Genomic DNA, 18,326 nt, shown 5'->3' with positions numbered 1-18,326 from the left:
AGGCTCTGCGTTCTGGGCCAACTCTTTCTGGCTGGCTGCACACCTGCTCCCCACACCCCAATCTGAACACACGACGCCTCTGAACCTCCGTGAAGATCAAATATCTTTGTCTGAAGACTAAAACCTCCCACCAGTGCATTCGCCCCCTTATTTTATTTTATTTTGTTTCCTTGAATCCTTCTATGCAAATCCAGAAGACCTTCAGTCTTCTGTCTTCTCGGTCATCACATCTGAATTTTGTATCTTTTCCCTCATTTCTTCCTTTCCTTTAGAACAGACGCCGATTCGTGTTTTCTTGCTTTAGCTCCTCCTGAAACCCCCACCTGTCCCACAAAGGGTTTCATCAGCAAAAGCCGCTAATCACCTTGGACCTGTTCTGCACTGAATTATTGATGCCACTCACGCTGCTAGACGTCAAGTTCCTCCATAGCCAGGAACTTTGTCACTCGTTTGGTTCATTTCCTCTGCTGTGCAGTCCTGTGTTCGTTTACTACTCCAAACCCAGAATAATGAGGGAGTAACGGTGTGAAACCCAGAGGCGGAAACTGGGGATTTTTCTTTAAAGGCACAGAGAGAATCTGGGGCCTTTTGAATTATGCTGGTGCCTCTTCGCTCTGAAAGAACCACAGAATTGGCCCTTTCAGCATCTGGCTTGGGATGAACCTGACGTGGAGACGGATGCAGGAGGGGAATCCAGAAGGTGGGTGAGTAGCCCCCGGGTGAGGAAGACGGCACCAGAAGCCCGTGCTAAGGGCCCAGCAAACGCCAAGTGTTTGTCCCGATGACCGGGAGCCTTGCCGGGCAGCAGGTCCAGAGAAGCAAAGAGGGTGCACATCTTCCATCCTCTTCCTGCGACCCTGCGGCCCACGGCCCACCCTCCCCGGGCCTTCGGTCTTCCCCTGAGGGCCGCCATTCCATACAGTTCTGTTCTCCTTGAAGAAACTTTCTGTCCTTCCTCTCACCAAAATTCCTTTCTATGCACTCTGGTAGCTACAGTTTACTGGGTTGTTCAGAACTTGACAGACTTGGAGCAAACATATTCCGGACCTTTAAATAAAGGATCTCGTTTAATCTTCGCAGCAACCCCACAACGAAGCAGGCGTTATTAGCTTCTTCCTCTTACAAAGGAAGAAGCAGAAGCCCTAAGGGTTCGTAACTTGCCCGGAGTTACAAACCCAGCTGAGATCTGGACCCAGCAGCTTGACCCCCAAACTGGCCTCTCCCTACTGCTCGGCACCTCTCCTTCATGGCGGCCAACCTGGCCGAAGTCTTCAGGCGGGTGCAGCTCAGGGATGTGAGGACGTTAGGGGGTGAAGGAGCCGTCCTTCTAGGGAGGGGCTTCCCCAGCACCTTGGAAAGCCTGGCGCCTGGCACACAGTTTGTGCTCAATGAATACTGGACAAACAAAGGGGCGTCTTGTCGACAGCCACCTTCTCCATCCCTGGGCAGAATCCTGCCCCAAGGTTGCTTCGTCGAGGTCTTCCAGAGGAGCCCAGGCCTTGGCCCAGCATCTCCCAGCGGCTACATCTGTGGGAGGATAAGTGTGAGTGTGTAAAGAGCTCTTAACTGTGCAAACACGTAGGACCTTCACTTCTCCAAAACTAAACTTCACTCCCTCTGAAGCTCCTCCTTCCCACTGATGTTGGAAAATGTAGCCTTGCTAGTTCATGATGATTCAGTCAATTCGAGATTTCTTTTCAGTCCCTTTCAGGTAAATGCTTAGTCAATTCATAGCTTGCTGCCCGTGCCTTGTCACTTCCTTCTTCCCCAAGATGATCTAAGTTCTGGGGAGAGGAACATTTCTACTCTAAGGCCGAAACTATTTCTGAATGAAGTGTTTGGAGGAGACTACGGCCCTGTTAGCAGTAAATCCTGAACGGAGGCAGACCCGCGGGTCTCGTGAGATCGGCACAGGGCTGCCCAGGCAGGCCCAGGCCACCTGCCACCAAGCGGGCAGCCCACGGGGGCATCCAGGGGCCAGGCTGAGCCAGAGCTTCACTGAGCTCTCCAGTGGTTTCTGTGATTATGGCAAAGAGACCTTAGAGGCAAACACACGTTCCAACGCAGGGGAGCGGCGTCGGAGTGTCCTCTGTCCCAGGAAACTGTCGTGGACCTTAACATGGCTCGTAGGAGTTGGACAGTGAGACTGGCTGAGCCGCATGGGAACTAAAATCACCCTGGACCTTCTGTCCTGTTTTACACCCTATGTTAGTTAAGGGAAAGAATAAGTACCAACATTTCTGTGGCTTAACACAATCAAAATGTATTTCTCACCCAGGTAACAGCCCAACACAAGGGCTCCCTGTGGGCTGGGTGGGTTCATCTCATGATTCCACTATCTCCTGACAGACGAGGGGAAAGAGAGTGGTAAAGTCGTCCCTGATTCTTCAAAACCTCAGCCCAGAAGTGACAGGTTTCACTTCCACTCACGTTCCAGTGGCTGCTCTCCCTGCCCCGCCTCCCTCCCTCTGTGCTCCCTCCACCGTTGACCCAGTTTCCTGGGAGCTGCAGGGGCCTCACAGTAAACCAGACACTCAGGGGGAGACCACACCCTCACCGGCGCCAGGTGGGGGACTCAAACGCTGGTGGCAAATAAAGCCGGGTTAAAGTCCCAACTCATCTCTAACATGCGAGGTTACCTCGAGCCAGTTACTTCACTTGGGGATCAAGCGACACGTAAAGTGTTCAGCACACCCCTTGGCTCACGTGAAGCGCTTAATAGGTGTGAGCGATCGTATTTGCTGTCGTCTCCTGGTCAGACTGCAGAGGCCAGAGCCAGGTCCCCAGACCCGGTGACATCTGCTCATGGCCACTGGAACCATCTGCATGGCACGCATCCGGACTGGGGAGCGGGGTGCGCCCCCTGTCCCTTCTGCACCCTCCTTGGAGTCCACACATCTGGAGGAGGAGTTGAAGCAGAAGCGGAGGCAGGAAGGAAGGGCCAGGGCAGGGATGCATGTGGGTGTAACAGAGGAGAGGGGCCGGACAGAGGGAGGGAGAGCCAGGGGCAGCATGTGAGGGCTGGCGGGGAGTCCGAATGAGGAGTGGGGGCAGCAGGGAGCACCCGAGAGGGATACGGGCCCTCGGTGTCTCCCAGCCCATCGCCTGACCACTTCTCAGAGAACGGCTGTGGGTCTTGGAAATTACCCTTGTCTACGCTAGGTTCCAGGTCATGGTTCTCCCAGGTACTCATCTCAGAAACACACTGTTATTCACCACGTGGGTTGAGCTCTGTCCCCCCAAGAAGATAGGTTGACGTCCTAACTCCTGGCAGAGGTGGAAGTGACCTTAATGGAAAATAGAGTCTTTCCACATGTAAGTTAAGATGAAGCCATGGTGGAGTCAGGTGGGCCCTTAATCCACTGTGACAGACGTCCTTATAAGAAGAGACACAGGGACAGGCACACACAGAGGGGGAAAAGCCACGTGACACGACAGAGGAAGAAGGAGGACAGCCAGGTGACCACAGCAGCAGAGACTGGAGTGCTGCCCTGTAATCCAAGGAACACCGAGGGCTGATGGTCACTGCTAGCCGCTGGCGGTGCGGGGATGAAGAGAATCCCCCTCTGTGCCCCCAAGCAGGAGCTAACCCTGCTGACAGCCACCAGAGCTGGTGGAGGATAAAGTCCTGTTGTTTTTGTTTTTGTTTCTGTTTGCGGTACGCGGGCCTCTCACTGTTGTGGCCTCTCCTGTTGCGGAGCACAGGCTCCGGACACGCAGGCTCAGCGGCCATGGCTCACGGGCCCAGCCGCTCCGCGGCATGTGGGATCCTCCCGGACCGGGGCACGAACCCGCGTCCCCTGCATCGGCAGGCGGACTCTCAACCACTGCACCACCAGGGAAGCCCGTGAAATGCATTTCCTGGAGGGAAGACCCTCCAGGTCTCTGAGCCTCAGCGTGAGTCCACGCAGAGGGGAAGGATGCTACAGGAGCCCCCTGAAGGCCGGAGCAAGCTGCGGGATGCAACAAGCTTAGGCAGCAGGAAGGGAGGATCAGAAAGACCAACCAAAGAACGGAGCCCTCAGTTCCGGAATCTTCGAAAGTTCTCTGTTAAACAGGACTTAGTGATTTGCTTCAGCTCATCATCATTTCTTTGGTAACAGTTTACTTAGGAGATTCCTTGAGCATCCAGCAGCCTTAGAAGAGCAAGGGACCACGACCCAAGGCTCTCAGCATATCTGGCCCAGCAGAGGCAAAGTGGCCAGCAGAGAAATCTGGAACCCGGGAAACTCACGTTGAAATGCCGGGGAACCTCCAGAATTGGGCTTGACACGACCTAACGCCTCAGAGTGGCCGGGAATTGCTACCTTCAGTACCCTAACGCCTGGACTCCTAAATGCCGTGTCGTCACTAGTTACTGGGTGTGGACTGTGATTACCCCACTTGGAACAAATTCATTTGGTATGAATTTGGAGTGTCATGTGTACAGGACTTTCACAAGAATAACTGTATGATTCAGCATTAATTAAACTATCCTTCAAGTGAAATGTTAACATCAAGTCGTATTTCTTGGATCCCTAAGCCACTGGCAGAGCCTTTATTGTAACTATGATTATTTATGAATTGTGCGAGTTATTCTCAAATACATGCGTTCACAGACTTCTCCCAACACCCGGCTCCCCTATCTATACATCTGCTCGTGCCAAACAGATTTGTCCAATCAATACCTCCACGTGTTAATCTTTAAAGATGTCACCTTGGGGTGCTTCCCTGGTGGCGCCGTGGTTAAGAATCCACCTGCCAATGCAGGGGACACGGGTTCGAGCCCTGGTCCGGGAAGATCCCACATGCCACGGAGCAGCTAAGCCCCGTGCGTCACAACTACTGAGCCTGCGCTCTAGAACCCACGAGCCACAACTACTGAAGCCTGCCTGCCACAACTGCTGAAGCCTGCCTGCCACAACTACTGAAGCCCATGCACCTAGAGCCCGTGCTCCGCAACAACGGAAGCCATCGCCATGAGAAGCCCGCGCACCGCAACGAAGAGCCAACGCAGCCAAAAAAAAAATTGTTTTTAAAGGTGTCATCTTGTGCTCGCAGCTTAGCCCATCAATACTTTTCTATTTTACCCCGAAAATATTCTCTTAATTGCTTATCACAGAATGGTTGATTCACCGCTAACCAAGATCGTGTTTTAGAACGTGAACGTTAGAATCAGGTGACTTCGAGGGGAACGATATTGTAAGTCAGATGACTTCATATGAGTATATTTAGTGTATCACCTCAAACATGCTGATGCCAAGTGAAAAATGGACAACCATGCAGATATTTGTCATATTCCAACCAGACCCTGGATATTCTAAACACACAGCCCATCAGTTTTCTGGTGCAAATGGGAACGCGCAGAGAGGCAAACACAACAACACTAGAGAAAATATTCAGGAAAGAAACGCAAAATGGTAAATCATGGTGGTGCTGACACTTTTTGAACTTGACCTTAAAGATCTCAACAGCAAAAGAGAGTTATTTTTAAGTGGGTCAAACTATAAATTTATGTGGTGATACGGACCCAAAGCAAAGGTGACACACATATAGAATTTTGAGTTAGACACTCATTTTACCTATTTTATTCATTCCGCTCCAACTTTTGACATTTGATGAGCCCCGCTTAGTATTCAATTTCCAAACCCCTAGAGCAGATGCCTAATGTCTACTGAATCCTTTTTAATTCCATAGTTTGTGTGTGTGCGTGTGTGTGTAAAACACAACGTAAGGCAGGGAAGGGAATAGTTTTTTGTAAAGTACAAGATCCATATTAACGCACAGCCTTGTTGGCTTTTATTGGGAGACAGTGTGAGTCTCCTTGAAACATTGTCTCGCCCGTGGGCGTGACGGTGTGATGGATATGATCACGGTCATTTCCTTCCTGCATTCCTTGCCCTATTGGACCAGGCATGGGATGGTGGTAATCTTACAAAAACTCCCCAAGATTTGTTTATTACTGGAGGTTTATTTAAGGCTGTCACCATCACCTGTATCCATTAGTAACCTCACAGGTTCTTAAAGGGACACTAGTAACAATACTCGATTTAAAAAAAAAGACTCTCCTGAATTTTAGTAAAAGCCCACTTGAAAGGTGTTTCTTTGCTCCACTTGTCCACTACCTTCCCATCCCTTTTAAGAACCATTTTGAGTTGTATCCACTTTTCCACAAAAAAATACTTCAGGACGTCTTTAACAAGTCAATGTTATGTAGTGAGGTGCACTAAAGAAAATAAAAATAAAAACGCTCTACACTCCTTTTTTTTTTTTTTGTCTGCACCATGGGGCATGCGGGACCTTAGTTCCCCGACCAGGGATCAAACCCTCGCCCCCTGCAGTGGAAGCGCAGAGTCTTAACCGCCGGACCGCCAGGGATGTCCAAAAATGCTCTACACTCGAGTGAAATTGAATTCTCATGATCTGACTTGGTTTTGAAATGTTTATTTACTAACATGAAAAGAAAAACCAAATCCAGCCTAAAGTTGTAGTTGTTTCCTCATATCTACTGACACTAACCCGAATTCAACACGTGTACCGAGTGGTGGCTGTGCTCGTCGTGTTCTACAGATACCAAGACAAGTTAGCTTCTGGAAGGTTACTACAAACCCCGTATAGGATAAACTCAACGCCCACGGCGTCCAGCAAAGAACTAAGCCTCTGACCAACTACTCCCTGGGAAAAACAGCTGCATCGATGAAAAACTGAAAAGATGAACCAGGCAAGTCCCTAAGGAGTATTTATGGAAGAGGCCTCACCTTTCAGAGCACCAGCAAAAGCTCTCACCTGAGCCTTCTGTCTGGACACCACACACGGGCACATCAGGACAGTCAGCCATTTGTATACGCTGGTCCTGCATCTGCAAATTCAACCAACGGTAGATGGAAAGTATTCAAAAAAAATTCCAGAAAATTCCAAAAAGCCAAACTTGAATTTGCCGTGCTGTCAACTATTTACATAGCATTTACACTGTATTAGGTATTACAAGTAACCTAGCGATGATTTAACGTATACGGGAGGGTGTGCGCGGGTTATATTTGAACACTACGCCGTTTTATATAAGGGATTTGGGCATCCTCAGATTCTGGCATCCATGAGGGGTCCTGGAATCAATCCCCCTCGGATACCGAGGGACCACGGTACCTTAGCATGCAGTTTGCGGGTCCATAGAGCTTAACTCTGTTCAAAATCATATTAAGGGTCTGCAAAAAAGGTGCATAAAGCACTATGTTTTGAAGTGCCTGATCTGTCAGCGTGAAAAATTTTTTTGTGTCCAGATGTGTGAAGCGAAATAGAAGACAGCTACACCCACTAGTAACCACACTGTGCACACGACAGTAATGCCGCACAGACTTCAGTGCTACGTATGCTTTACCCAGGATTCAGCGGTTAGGTCAGGGCCAGGCTGGAGACCTCCTGAGGCTTCGTTTAGTGAGCTGTCAACCCCCCTCCACACACACACGCGCACACACACACACACTCCCCACCACCACCATCACCACCACCACCATCACCACCACCACCACCGCCGCCGCCACCGCCGCCGCCGCCGCCACCACCACCGCCACCACCATCACACACCAATTTCCCCGCAGGGAAGATAAGCCTCCCACTCTTCGAAATAAGAGAAGTCGTTTTGGAATACCAGAATATACCGACAGCTGCATTAACTTTCTCACCTTCTGTGTGAGTTTGCAAGGGTTGCCGTCACGAAGAATCATAGACTAGGAAACAGCAGAAATGTATCGTCTCACAGTTCTGGAGGTGAGAAATATGAGATCAAGGTGTCAGCAGAATTAGTTCCTTCTGGGGGCCCTGAGAGAAGCGCCTTTCCCCTTGGTGTGTAAATGGCCATCTTCTGTGTCCTCACGTGGTCTTCCCTCTGTGTGTGTCTGTGTCCTAATCTTCCCTTCTTATAAGGACACCAGCCATATTGGATGAGGGCCCGCCCTAATGACCTCATTTAACTTGATTACCTCTGTACAGACGCTGTCTCCAAATAAGGCCACATATTGAGGTACTAGGGGGTTAGAATTTCAACACGTGAATTTGGAGGGGACACAATTCAGCCCATACCTCTTTCCTACAGGGAATCTGGTGTCAGATAGCACAACCTTTAGACACTTTGTTTCTGGTTTTCTCCATAAAAGAATAAGCCAAACAGATTAAAGACTGAGTTTGGGGGAGCTAATTCATACCCGTGTTTCTTTGCCAACTCCTTTATATTCAGTAGAGGAAAAAACCCATGAAACAAATTATTATATTAGACAGGAGCTAGAAAGCCATAATGCTAAGGCAGGTAGACCAGGATGCAAGAGGGTGACTCCAGGCCACGGCACACGGACTGCGTGCTGGCTGGTTGGAGAAGCCTTGGGGAACTTGCACGAAAGCAGGACCGTGACATAACTGTCCCCAAATGGATCCTCCTGGTAATACTACCAACACAACGTGAAGTGCACGGTCAAGACACTTAGAAGAGTTTGCCTTCAGTCATCAGATGAAGCAAAGGTGATTCCACCTTGAACGTTAACGACCCGACCAAAGAGTCTTTGATTTTTCTTCTGAGTAGCAAGGAGGGAGGCTCTCAGGCCCTGCGTCCTTTAAGAATGGGATTTTCTGCATTAAATGCAAGCTCAGTAACAAACCCATCTAGCACCGTTCCGTCTGCTTTTCTTGAACCAAATGAAGGCTGTTACTTAGTTTTGACGCTTGCCTGGAAAATAAAGTGGTCGCACAATCTCCAGAGATCTGTAACTTCACACGTGCAGAAGAACTATAAATTATGTGCTTTTGTTCCCAACCCGGCAACTGCTTCCTTACACTTCTTTCCTGTACAAACATCTGAAGAAAATGCTTGGAAACTGTGGGGAATGGTGCTGTAGGGAGAGAGGCTTCCTTTTAAGGAGAGGGAAGGAGAGTTCCTTTGGAGGATGAGAAAAACATTCTCTGAACTGTGGGGCTTGGTGAGGTGAACTTAACTTTTCAGAGGCGGTTCTAGCATCTCATTTGAATTGATTAATAACAGTGAAAATCTCCCTGAGAAAGCACAAAATAGACCATCCCAAACTCAGCAAAAAAAAGCCCAGAACACCATCTGTTGCTGTGTTGAACCATTTGACTGGGAAAGGAGGTGGCTGACAAATTAGAAGGCTCGCACATAAATACCTACTCTGAGTCCTCTGCTTGGGACCCTCGTTGGGACATGTGGATTACTATGTTCTTAAAACACTGTGAAAGCACGTGAGTGGCACATTTACGGAACTTTAGTGAAGCAACGTAGATTAAAAGGTGTCAGAGAAGTTTGAAGTAAGGAACATGTTAACGCTGCTTTGAAGGGATTTCCCTCCTAAAACACATAGAATTATCACTGGATGGTTGTTTATTTGCTAAACGGGATGACTACATTGAACACAGTTTAAACCAACCTCTACAACAATGGATGGTTTGCAGTTGCCCTGACCACGCCAGAATTCGACTCTGTCTTAGAGTGTTGAAGGGAAAAAATTTCCCTGGGAATAAAATACTTTTTAAAACATCGCACATGGCAAGATTCAGCGTTGTCTTTATCTGGGAAATCATGCTCTTGGCATATCGGCAGTCACCGTCTCTGCGCATCAATGTTCTCTTTAAACAGTGTCGTGCAAGAGCAGAGACTGGCGTTTGGTAATGAAGGAATGGCTTCCCAGATCAGCCGGGTAAACAGCAGTTTGATTAGATCATCTGGCCTTTAATAAAGAAGAATGGGAGCAGCAGAGCTGCTAGCAGACCAAACCGTGCTGGCTTTGCAGCGGGAACAGAAAACCCTCCTCCGGCCTCGACAGCAAATCTCCCTGGGTTGTCCCCGCGACTTCAAGTTGACCCACAACGGCAAAGCCCAAGGGAGCAGTTAACACACTCGCTGAGAGCTCGGTCCTGCCTAGGATGTTTACAGTGACGAGTGCGAAGCGGCCACACCGGCCTTCGGCGCCGCTCCCGGAGCTCCGGAGACGGCGGTCGTGCCCGAACCGGCCGGTAGATGGCGCACCGAGCCACCGACACAGCCTACTCGGCTTGGGCCGGCGAAACGAGCAAGGATTTTGATTCATCAAAAACATAAATTCTACTTGATGAACAATAATAATAAAGGAAATTGACTACTGGGCACCATAGAGATGAATTTTTAAAGCCCCGAAATCAAGTAATTTGAGATTATTTAATTTAATTTACTAAATTTGAATAACTGCAGTGTGATGATGCATGGCAGGGCATTTAGGTTTTATAGCTTCTAAATGCTCCTCTTTAGGGCGATTGCTCAGTTGCATGGTCGCCAGAGAACTCTGTCCCCATCTCCAAGCCCTGTAAACAAATCGAGGAAAGAATAATTACACGTTGGGAAAAAGGCAGGGGGAAATGTATGGAGGGGAGAGAGAGCCCAGTAACAAAATCTCCCCCTTTTTCGGGCAATACACCACCTCAGAAGTACTCCGAGGCCAGTGTTGGAGACCTTCTCAATATAAGCACAGCAGCTGAGCCTAAGCTAAGGGCTTTCTAGGCGCTTCTCGAAGTAGGATCCTCATCTCTTAATAAAACAAATAAGATCGACAACAATATTTACATTCACGTCTAAATTTTTTTAAGTTGGTGAATATGCATCTTTAATAGCTTCTAAACCCACAAATGAGGACACCGTAAAACTCAGAGATTCTGTTCATCTTTTGATCCACGAACACTTTCTGCAAGCAGACGCAAACAAGTCCTTTGGTAAAAGTTCAGCCCCCGCCTTCCCCTCCGTGTAGCTCCAACGCACACGTTCTGTGCGCACAAACACGCATGTGTGTCTGCGTGCACATACACACGTATCGGTTCAGATATCTCCGAGTGTGATAAATAAATAAATAAATAAAGGCAACTTAAAAAATCACACAATATATACATATCTCCTGGTGTGTACACATGCATGGGGGGATACACACGCTGTCTGTGTACCCCTCTCCTCTATTGTTTTCAGCATAACTGAGTTTGGCACCAGCGCTTTAGCACTTTGGAAGGGCCTTCATTAGCACTGGGACAGTGTCCAAAAAGGATCCAGAAAAATCAACACATGGCTGCTCTTGTTCTCACGATAAATGACAGCTTTGGTGGAAAACAACAACAGTCAAGAAGCAAAACAAAAATCAAAAAGCAACAAGAGTAGCGATGGCATGAATAGAGGAAGTCAGACATCACTAAACTCAGAGTTTTTAAATTCAAATTTATTTATTTATTCCATTTTTACAACTCTCTTCCTTTGCCACTAACCCTCTGGGTACTTTCGCACCATTAAAAATACAAATAGTGCAAGTATATTCAAGACCCTAATGGACAAAAAACACAACAATCATGGGGCTTACGTCTCTTTATAGACACAAACATGCTTATTATATTCTTTAAAATGTGAAACAGGTAAGGGGCACGTTTATGTAACTTTACTGTTATGGTGTGGCATGAGCTGCCCATAAACTATAGCAGCCCCCAATTGAAGGCTGTCCCTTGAGCTTTGCATACCAATAATCCACAATTCTTTGGAACTGGGGTTCTGAAGAGATGAGCCTTTCTTGGAAACTAGAATCTCCCTAATTACCTGAAAGTCTTGTCTCAAAACCATTAATGGGAACTTTTGGGTAGCTCAGATGCCATGAGACTGTGAAAAGAATGCAGTAATTTCTAAACTAGTCAAAAACCCAGTACCATTCAATATGTGTGTGTGTGTCCTCACACCATACCTTAATAGGCTGATGATAAATCACACTTTGAAGGAAAGCAGTAACCAAACAAACTACAGAAGACTTTGATTCAAAGGGTTAATTCTTCTGCTCTTCAGCTGTCAAAACAATAGTGGAAAATTGAAGTGTGCATGGCCCTTTAAGGCTCTAGGCTCTGCTCCGGAGACCAGGCAGCAAGGGAGAAAACCCCATTGGGTGTTAAGAAAAGAGAAGTTATTGTGCTATTCATTCCTCTTTGCTTTCTCTTTCCTTTGCCTTCTCTTTCCTCAGTTTCTCAGTTAGATTTTGTGAGTTGTTTGTCATGGGAGGGTCTTGAAATTGTTCAAGGAAAAGGGAAAAAGGAACAGGGAAGCAGTAAAACAATTAAAAAAGAAAAAGAAGGGAGGAAGTACATGGGATTTGTAGGCATGTGTTTTCTCCCTTCTCTTCTTTTTTCTTTTTAAATTGTTTCACTGCTTTCCCCTTCCTTTTTCCCTTTTCCTTGAAAACTTTCGAGACCTTCCTTGCTTCAGGACAGGAAAAGGATGAGTGCAGGGTGGGCTAGAACCGCCTTTATGGGGAGCCCTGCAGGATGCTGGTGGCGAAGATCCAAAGGAGAAGGCTGGACGTGAGTAGGTAGCAAGAGAAGCCTCTGAAAGAAACAAATCTTAAGCTTTAAGACATCCTGGAAGAACAGCTCTGGAGTAATTCAGAATCAGGAACAGCCTGAGAGCGTAATCACAGCAGAGAGGAAGCAGTGCGTCTCCAAATTAACTCATTGCTGCCACAAATATTAATTAAGCGCCTCTCATGTGACAGGTACCCATTAAGCACTAGGCATGTGAACGTAAACTAGCTGCTTCTTCTCAATGCCTTTCTTACGTGGAACACGGCCACCATCTTGTCTGAATTCACACTCAGTCAGTGCACAAAATCCTCTAACTCAGGAGGCAGAGGTGAAAACCCTTGTGAGTCTGTGGACCAAGAGGAAATTGAGTCCATCTCTCCTGATCACGGCACGCTGAACGAGCACCCTCTCAGGAGCTCAGCGGTTATTCCAAACTATAGCTTAAGTATCTGTGGACAACATTTCATCCTTAGAAATGGCTCCATTTCACCCCGTTGCTGATCATCATTATGAATAAACTCATGCTGGACAGACTGTCTCACTCTCCAAGAAGGACCAGAAAGCCGACTGACAGGTCTCCAACAGGAGAGATTCCAAGTAGAATGGAGGCTACTTCTCAACAGCCTGTTCAATAACTCCACAATATGAGGACAGAAACAACCTGGAGTTTGGCAGGCAGACCAATGTCAACACTCTCTATATTTACTTATTTATTGGCAGTTTGGAAGGCAGCCACAATTTATGGTCCTTCATTCCCAAATCGAGGGGGTGATGCTTCCTGCCAACAACATTTCCACACCACCTGACCGGTCTCTCTCTGCACAAGCCAGGAGGGGAATGGGTCCAGGACAGTCGTTGTTAGCCGCCATGTTTGTAACATATTTAATGCTGCCCATACTCCCAAAGATGCCCACTGGAGGAGAGAGCGGGCTGCAAGCTCTCCGACGTGGCTTAGCTCTCGCGAAAGGAAGGTTTGGAAGGGCAGAACCTGACCGTCCACACCCAGCCAGCCACACAGCCGCAGTGTAGTCAAGCCCACACTGGCATTCTGTTTGGAAGGAGCAACTGGAGGGTTATGCGAGGACCACGGAGACGGTTCCAGAGAGTTTCATGTCCATGTGGGTGAGGATATGTTTGGGAAATCTGAGAAACAGCCAAGGACATGAAGATTTGTTTGAATGGAGCAAAGAGGGAAAGGTAGAATGGGGTTGTGGGACCTGTAACCGGCTTCAGAATGATACTGGGAGAGTGAGCCTGTCCTTGAGAGAAAGCAGTGGTTCTCAACCTCTGGCACAGCTAGAACAAGAGAAATTTGGGGCATTTGAGAGCTGGACAGGTCCTTAGCAATTATCTAGTCTGAACTCTTCACTTGACAGACGATGAAGTTTATTTTTTAGGGCAAGATTCTGGACTAGAAGTAGGTCCCCTCGGTCTAAATGGAGGGCTGGATTCTCACAATTGGCTGACAACAGCACCCAAAGGATCGCTTCAGACGTTATTAGAAGCACAGACACATCACCAAAGGCACTCCAGCCACAGGTTAAATTCTAGATCAAGGTAAGCAAGTGTGTTCAGTCAGGAGCACAGCACACCCCTTGCCAGACGTTGAGAGACCTCCTGAAATCCTTATGATGGGATCAGACCACACTGCTTCAGAAAGCAAAGGGACTGTGGGAAGGGGGTACAGGCCAAGTTCGACCTGTCCAAGCACAGGAGAATGTGGTTTTATGAAAGTGCTGGAGTCAGCCTAGTTATAAAATCCAGAGAGCCTTCTAGACAAGCAGCTCAATGGCCACTCTCCAGTTGCTCCCTTGAGCTGATAGGCAATTTCATGGGAAGCAGGTTGTGGACACACCGTGTAAGTTACTAAAGCTCGGTGGACCTCCCCCACGGCTGCAGCGTGAAATTTCCCGTTTGCTCCACAACCTCCAAATTCAAAGCAAAATTGCCACCAGCTGTGCTTTCAACTTTCTCTGTTGCAAGTGAAGAGCAAAGCATCTTTGAGGATAACGTAAGTGGAGAAAAATTTAGGGAACCCCTTCTGCACCAAGAGTTCGTCAAGCCTGACTCAAGTCAAAGCCAACCCCAGCACTTGAAGAGAAGTCATCTGTTCTCAAAGATGGCATCCTGCCTAGCCCAATAGGTGAAGTAATGAGCCTGGACTGGAAGTCGAAGAAGACCAGAGGTCTTATCTTTCTGATAAGAAAATGCACACTCAAGATTTAAGTGGGTCCACAGGAGAAATATGACCAGAACCGTTTCAGCAGTTTAAACATTCATCATTGTTGCAGAAATGAGTTGTGTTATATTTTCAGTACCCGAAACACCTTGCTCTCCTTTTCACCCTGTATCTTTGCACACACCATTCCCTCTGCCATTCCCCAACCCGTGTTCCATCTCCACTTGGCCAACTCCTGCTCATCCTTCAAAACCCAACACAAATATCTTCTCAAGTGAAATCTCCTATTACTTCCTTAGTGGAATTAGGGACTACCCTCCTCTGTGATTCCAGGTATAAAATATTACATTTTATACATCTGATCACAGTATTAACATTGATCACATTAAACTGCAAGAAACAGTAAGGAGGAGAGAAAATAACAAGAGCTTTGGTGTCAGAGATAAGAGACTGTATCTCCCAACTCCTCCATTTACAAACTGTGTCCTTGAGCAAATTATCTAATCTTCCTCATCCTTCCTGCAATTCCATCTACAAAATGGGGCCAATAATGCCTGCTTTAGAGTATTCTTGTGAAGATCACATGGGATTGGCAAATAAAGCCCCTAGTGCTAGGTCTGACTCATAGCCAGTGCTCGACAAATTAGTCCCCGCCCCTTTCTCCTCCCTCCAAAGGCAAAAGCACGCTTTTCATCATTGTGTCCTCAATATTGAATTGAACACACTAAGGATTTAATACATGAAATCAGGCAATGAATATGATAACTAAGGGCAAACAGGGGCCAGTTTTTAATCACAGAATGCCAGGCCTAGAGAGGGCCCTAAACCCATGGCATTTGACCAGATGATTATCATGGAGGAAGTTCAGAGACGGAAAGCCGCAGGGCCCTTCTCTCGTGCTTGCAGACCAGGACTCTCCCACTTTCTCCCCACCAGCACATACTTACTGCTTTTCAGGGTTGCAGACCAGAGCCTGAGCGGGCCTCTCTGGGGGTGCATTTTAGCCGGCCTTTCTGCCCATGGACTTGGAGACCAGTACGAGTCTCGTGGCTGCTTTAGTAGGAATCCTGTCCAGCTCTTAGTGGTTAAGTTCAATTTCTCATCATCCACACAAATAAAGCTTCATTCAAATTGGAGATGATAGATGGTTAACAGGCATGAGAAAACGTGTTGTGCTACACTCAGAAAGGATGCAAAAACACATTGCCTTCTGGAGAGGCAGGGAAATGGCGGCAACAGAACGCACCCGGCTTCTTGCACCTTCGTGTCTGGCTAGACGGTTTTACGGCATTTAGCAGCACCGTGCGAAGGCACCCACGGCATCCCATAAGTCTCACAAAACAGCGTTTTCATGTGCTAATGGCAACGGAATCAGAAACACATGGACTTAATTTCCTCCAAGATACCCAGGGGTATCAAAATCAATGCAGGAAAGCCATTTGGCTAACTACACTGGGGGCTTTTCTGAGCCCAGAAATGGTGAGAAATTGTGGGAGATGGCTGCTGAGCCCAGAAATCCCACCAGGCTCAGCCCTCCCCGAGCACAGCCCTGGCCTAATGTGATGTGAAGCCCCGGCTGTGCTTTTGGAGAGAGGCAGGTGCTTGCCGTGTGGTACCTTCACGGCCGCCATCTCCGCAGAGTTCCTGCTTTCTGCTGTCCATTCATTCGCTCAGCTGCTCCCACCACAGAGCCGTCAGGGAGATCTCACTTTGGCAGCAGATCGGGATCCCTGCCTGAAAGTTGATAGAGGTTGAGCTATTTGCAGAAATAATACTTTCCAGACGTACTAAACAGTATCCCTCCTTCCAGATGGAGTGGCATTAGCGTTGCTTCCAGCCATTTCCTCACCTTCTGGTGTACTTGTCAGCTCTCGCATATGCATCACAAGCCTTCCATATTCTGGGGAATCTCGGAAAACTGCTCAAACCCTCAGCTTCTCACCACTTGCCTGCACAAATGCGTGCGTGCGCGCACACACACACACGCACGCGCACACACACACACACACACACACACAGAGTCTCCACTGTTCTGTATGCACATACAGTTTTCTTCCTCCACGTCTTGGGAGTCAACTTAGATTTTCCAAGAGTGCTAATCACTAACTGTGATCGTTTAGCAGCTCGGGGAATTAACAGGCTTGAATACGTGGGACACCAAAGAATTCCCTTGGCGTGGTGGTGAGTTCCACCATCCGCAGTCACCGATGACTTTGCTACTCACATTGTCCTTTGGTGGCCTCTGGTTTTCAACGTCAGAAAGAGCCCTTGGTGAAGAGGCTACTCCCTGGCCCCAAATCAACCTCCTGAGAGACAAATGAGGCCACTTTGCGTTCGTGGCCCATACATAAGACACTTTGGGTTGCAGGACCCCATAGTATTACATCCATGTGCTGCTATTCCTCATTGAGAAATTGCCCGGCTCGCCATATTGTGTGTGAACTCTGGATGGCTGAAACATGCCCAGGCTAGAAATCAGGTCCTTCTCCCAGGTCCTGTGTTAAGGTCCTTCCCAGTTCTCAGGACTACTGAAGTTACTTACATGCACTCAAGTCTGCAGACTAAAGTGGTTGATGGAGCACTGGGCCACATGGTGAAAGTCCAGTATGGCAGCTGTGCTCATTTGTCTACCAGTAAGTGTCCCTGTTGGTTTGCCATCCTGCCTCCCTTTCTAATTCCCTCCTGAAGCTGAGCTTCCCTTGTCAGGGGGAGGGGGAGGGGGAGGAGAAGGGAGGGGAGGGGAGGGGAGGGGGAGGGGAGGGGAGGGGAGGGGAGGGGACAGGGGAGGGGAGGGGGGAGGGGAGGGGAGGGGAGAGGGGAGGGGAGGGGAGGGGGAGGGGAGGGGAGGGGAGGGGAGGGGGAGGGGGAGGGGAGGGGAGGGGGGAGGGGAGGGGAGGGGGGAGGGGAGGGGGGAGGGGAGGGGGGAGGGGAGGGGAGGGGAGGGGGAGGGGAAGGGGAGGGGAGGGGAGGGGAGGGGGAGGGGAGGGGGAGGGGAGGGGAGGGGAGGAGAGGGGGAGGGGAGGGGGAGGGGAGGGGAGGGGAGGGGAGGGGGAGGGGAGGGGAAGGGAGGGGGAGGGGGAGGGGATATTACACACACACACACACACAGAACCCCTTGCCCTCCTCACTCTCATTTCTCAGTTTGGCTGGGTTTTGTCCCTGAGTGGGATATGCTCTCCCCAAAATCTGAGATCTGTCCTGTTTCTGCCTCACATCCTGGGGTGGATGCAGGAGTGGGGCTGGCTTCTCAGAAGAGCCTGACGTTGGAGACACTCAGCACTACCAGAGTCTGTGAAAGTCAGGCTGAGCAGCCGAGGCCGATTACTAAACACAATGAAGACAAGTTAAAACGAGAAAGCCGTTTAAAAAATATAGACCAGTGGATATAATGGATACCTTCCTCTTCAACTCGGCTCTTCAACTGTTACTCAGATCAGTAGCTCCTGTGTGACCCTGGGCAAGTTTCTTAACCCTTCTGTGCCTCAGAGGCCCCACCTGTAAAGTCAGGCTAACACCAGTAAATACCTCATAGGTTTGTTACGTGGATCGAATGAGATAAGGCATGTAAGTGCTGAGAACAAGCGTGAATACGCTAAGCAGTCTCTAAGTGCAGGCTGGTAAACAAACCGTGAATTTTCTTTTTGCCTCCAGGAAAGCTTACTTCCTATTACCTTCCACGCTTTTAGGGACTAAAAAGTCCTTGGCTCTTGACCCAGCAATTGTTACCAGAAGACATGATATTTGTAACACTTCTGGCTCATTATGGTCACTGAGATGCTCTCATCCTTTTGCTGTGTGAGGTGAGTCACTGATGGTCACA

The 18,326-nt window shown here is 48.5% G+C and overlaps 1 protein-coding gene across 2 annotated transcripts in view; it reads right to left on the bottom strand.

Moving 5' to 3' along the window:
- Positions 1-18,326, bottom strand: part of CLVS1 (clavesin 1) — a 415,580-nt gene that overhangs the window by 299,318 nt on the left and 97,936 nt on the right. For both annotated transcript variants that reach the window (XM_060287675.1, XM_060287672.1), the window contains exons 4-5: positions 7,659-7,737; positions 6,766-6,838 (exon numbers count right to left, since the gene is read on the bottom strand). In XM_060287675.1, the coding sequence (XP_060143658.1) occupies positions 6,766-6,801 (36 nt within the window). In that variant the 5' untranslated portion in view covers positions 6,802-6,838; positions 7,659-7,737. The remainder of the gene's footprint in view (positions 1-6,765; positions 6,839-7,658; positions 7,738-18,326) is intronic.

This window comes from Globicephala melas, chromosome 17 (genome assembly GCF_963455315.2).
Source record: "Globicephala melas chromosome 17, mGloMel1.2, whole genome shotgun sequence".
Lineage (NCBI taxonomy): Eukaryota > Metazoa > Chordata > Mammalia > Artiodactyla > Delphinidae > Globicephala > Globicephala melas.
Note: the sequence above shows the minus strand (reverse complement) of the source record. Positions and strands in the feature narration are given on the sequence as shown.